A 4,282-nucleotide genomic window follows, 5' to 3' on the forward strand; every position below is an offset into this window, starting at 1 on the left:
CCCCCACAGACACATACACTCCCCCCACAGACACATACACTCCTCCCACAGACACATACACTCCCCCCACAGACACATACACTCTCCACAGACACATACACTCCCCCCACAGACACATACACTCCCCTCACAGATACATACTGAAGTGTTTGCGTGGTGTCCTTTTGCAGGGAAGGAAAGTAAGTTAGACTCCAGGAAGCCGTGTTGGACTTCCTGAGCTAATCCATCTTTGCTTTGCCTTACAGGTTGAGGTGCCCAAGCTGCTTCAATAGGACAGGCAGCCGGGCATTGGTACCAATGCCATGACTGCCCAGACTCTTGTCCCAGGGCTACACAGACCCCGCCACCCCACCCTGGCTGAGCTGTTGCAGCTGTCCCTGTCCACCATGGGAGAGCTCGAAACCTGGACCACGCTCGAGGGAGGACACCTCATCTCTTCTCCCTTTCCTTTTCTTGTCTCTGAGGCCCTTCAAAAATTGCTTTGAAACCTGGAGCTGAAGTGTCCGGACAAGAGGAGTCCTTTAAGCACGTCACAGAGAAGATGGCACTGCCCAGAGCCCATGTAGCAGGCATGCTGCCAAAGGCTTATGATGCAGAAAAGATGTCTCCCAGGGACCACATTTGGACCCCAGCCTCACTGTCCCCAGGGCTAGGATTCAGGTCTCTGAGGAGCCCTTGGGCAAAGTTGCTGGGCCAGTGGTACTCTATGGGACAGTGGTAGAAGGCTGGAGGGGATGAAAGTCCAAAGGCAAAGTAAGAGGGCAAAGGATGCTACAAACCCTCCACCTGATATGCCTGGGCAGCAGGCATGGTTGGACAGTGCCTGAGAGAGGGTAGGCTCCAGATGGGAGTAGAAAGACAGACAGACAGCAGCTGGACCTGAAGGGTTGATGCCAAAGCAGACATTTTCTTCACATCACCTGCTGCTGTATAAATAGCTATATATCTGTTTTTCCATAAGATTTTGATAATATATACAAACCTTTAGCTTCGAGTGGCTATACCTCACCTTTTTTCATGTTAATGGTCCTAATGTTCACAATGGTCCCAGGTTCCCTAAAAGGCCTCCCAAAGCTCAGGGTCCCTGCCAAGCCATTCAAGGTGACTGTAGACATCATCCCTAGAGTCCGTGTACCACTACAGAAAGGGCAGTCTGGGGGGAAGCTTGAATTCTTGAGACAACCTTGTGACCTGGTGTTCCAGGTCTGTTCCTCAGCCAGTCTCTCTGCCTCGTATCTGTGCCCAGAACTGTTCTCAGGGGCAGAGAGTCACACAGGGCCCCGGGATGGCTATATTAGGCACGTTCAGGGATGATCATTCCGTGACTCTTCCTACTGTAGGCTCAGGGCCAGCTCTTCACAGCAGTTACAGGCGAAGGAAGGCAGAGTGAGTCAGAGTGACTCAGGGAAAGACAGCTCCTGCACCCAGTGTGACTTAGGGCCAGAGGTACCTCTTCACCCCCAGCATCCCCTGCTGGAGGCAGAGCCACCACAGCCATCACTGGGGGTTCATGGAATACTGTTCCAACTAGGGATGAAACTCAGTGTCAGGTTCCATGCCCAGCACAGAGGCCCTGTTTTCCATCCCCGACACAATCTCTTTCTGACTTACTGCCCTGACGATAACTGTGCCACCATGAAACTGCCACCTTGGTTCTGGGTCACAGACAGGTGTTCTGCCTTTTTTTTTCTTTTTTGTTTCTTTTTTTCTTTTTCTTCAGTAGCAGAGAGCAAAGCCATTGGAATATGGGTGGGGTCCCACCTCCCTAAGGAAGTAGGGTAGCTATTGTAGGTCTGGCTCAAATCAGAGAGGGCTAACTCGTATCCCAGGGTACACTCTGATTCCATTCCTTCCCAACCCTTCTATCTACTGCTTAAGTAATGGGCTGGCCCAGGGGAGGAGAGATACCAGCGCTGGTTCCCAGATCGAAAAGAGTGTGCTTTGGAGTCAAGCCCACAAGCTTTCATCTGATGGTGCAGGGCACTAGCTAGATGCTTAACGGTGCTTCTGCTTATCTTCCAACTCTGTGATGTGGAAGTCAATCGCCTCGATGTTTTGCAGATAGAATTAATCAGCTGCACATGGGTACATGACGAATAAGAGGTAGGACTGAGGTCTTAACTCCTCTCTGCTGCTGAAAAACGGACCAGTGATAGTTTTTCACAATGACATTGGAAGCCAAACGGAACTAGTTTTAGATATATAAATATATAATCTCCTCTTTTCTATGTAGTCCTGGCTAACATAGAACTCCTAATGTAGAGCAGGCTAACTTCGAACTCATGAAGATCTGTTTTTCTCTGCGGGTATTAAAGGTGTGTGCTACCACACCGGGCCAATCCAGACTTAAAGTCTCCTTTAGAACCTTTCACCTTTGCATGTTTTTGCTTTTGTTTGTTTGTTTGTTTGTTTTGTTTACTTAACTGGAAACACGATTTAGACGGGGCTGGGGGCTGGGAGCACACACACTTCCCAGCTCTCCGCTTCCCAGAGCCCATTAGGCCTGGGATGACGTAATCATTTCTAAGTGCGTTTAAACTTGATGTGGGAGCGCAGCGCCACCTCGAGGAAAACTGCAACCCAGGCTCTTCTACTCCTCAGAGCAGCCTGGCTCTGGCGGCGGGAGGTCAGAGAAGAGCAGAGAGGGGGAAGGGACGCCAGCCCCACCCTACGCGACTGTCGGTGTCGTGCAAGACCCACCCGAGTTGCGGAGCGGGTGCTTGAGCTCAGGACCTGCGGGATTCACAGATGTGTTTCTGTCCGCTCCGCAAGTTCTGCTGTCCGCCTCTGGCTCCTGAACCCGGAGTCACGCGCCTAGTGGATTTTTCCTTCCTAAAACCAAGGAAGGTCAGAACTAGCAATAGAAAAGATCTATCCCCATCTACCACCTACGTTTTAATAGAGGGCGGGGGAGGGGCGGAGCGGAGAGGTTCAAAGAAAGCAAATGATTCATTCAAGTTAATGAATCCAGACTCAACGCCAAGTCGTCCCGTGCCCTCCCCCCCCCCCGCCCCCATCCCCAGTGAGAGCAGGTCATCTAGATCCAGGAGAAGCAACACCTGACCTCAGCCTTTTCCAGCATCCTCTTCAGCATCTGCCTCCTCTGTTCTTTCCGAGGTTCCATTGCAAGTCTACTGCCCCCAAACCGAGAACTTCCTCCTCCTGCTCTCGTTTCGCTCCACTTTCCCTGGCCAGAGAGGGGGGCCTAGAGCGGGCCTAGGACCAGTGTCTGTCTGGCACGTGGACACGGGCGGTTAGCTAGGCTTTTATATCTTACTTTGTCCCTGGAGCTCAACGTATGAGCTATGACAATCAAAGGGCTCCGGTCTCAGGGCCGAGCCGGGAACTCCATGCTTACTTGACCACTGTTGAGGAGTAGGATCTGGACACGGGCTACTCAGAGACCAAGCTTTTCTGGAAAACCAAGTTCTCTTGTCGCCATCTGGAGGAGCGAGCACAACCTTCACCCGTGAGAGCAGATGCTATGCAGCTGAAATCAACCTGCGAGTCAGGCGCCAAGGGTGCTGCATTCATTGGGAGGTCCCCAAACCCTTCTCCCCTTCTGGAACTCCCTCCTCCTCCCCTCTTCCTTTCCTTCCCCTCCTTCCCTTGTAGCCAGAAAGACTTTTTTTTTGTCCAGGTGCCTCCCTTCTAGTCAAACACCCTGCGTCCTCCTCTTCCTTAGCTTTCCCTTGGCCCCGCTGTATTCCCACATTGTCTTTTGCTCTAGCCCTCTCCCCTCCCAGAACCCAAACCCCTTGGAGCTCTGCCAACCCTACCCCTGACAAACACTCACACCTGAACAGGTCCATGTTTGTCTAGGGTTGTGCGTGCTTCAGTTGAGAAGCAAGCCCAGGGTCTCATACAGTGTATAGGTCTATTGATTGATTGATTACATAAAGCCACCCCCTCCTCTTCAACTAGATTCCCATACCACCCTTGAGGCTGTTCAGGGTCTACTCCTAGCAAGGCCACAGTTACATCACTGGGGTCCCCTCCTGCATCTGCTCTCTTTCTCTTTCTGACATGTGTGGTTTTTCAGGATTGCTAAGTGATGGGAAGGGGCAAACATAGTGCATTAGGCTCCCCCAGGCCTTGCTGGGCTCTGTTTACTCTTCAATGAGACACACAGACACACACAGTGGGCTGGAAATGAAGAGTATCTGAGGGAGATGGAGTGTTATCCTCGCTGGGACTCTGCAGCCCCTCCCCCTTCCCCCCAGCACTGGAATGCTTCCTCTTTCTTCGTAGAATTCTTCTTTCTTTCTTTCTTTTTTTTTTT

At 51.6% G+C, this 4,282-nt stretch overlaps 1 protein-coding gene across 1 annotated transcript in view; it reads left to right on the forward strand.

Moving 5' to 3' along the window:
* Lmod1 (leiomodin 1) overlaps window positions 1-994 on the forward strand; it is a 45,860-nt gene extending 44,866 nt beyond the window's left edge. The window contains exon 3 of the mRNA XM_021169492.1: window positions 246-994. Within this exon, the coding sequence (XP_021025151.1) occupies window positions 246-272 (27 nt within the window). The 3' untranslated portion in view covers window positions 273-994. The remainder of the gene's footprint in view (window positions 1-245) is intronic.
* Window positions 995-4,282: the final 3,288 nt, after the last annotated feature.

Source organism: Mus caroli, chromosome 1, assembly GCF_900094665.2.
Source record: "Mus caroli chromosome 1, CAROLI_EIJ_v1.1, whole genome shotgun sequence".
Classification (NCBI taxonomy): Eukaryota; Metazoa; Chordata; class Mammalia; order Rodentia; family Muridae; genus Mus; species Mus caroli.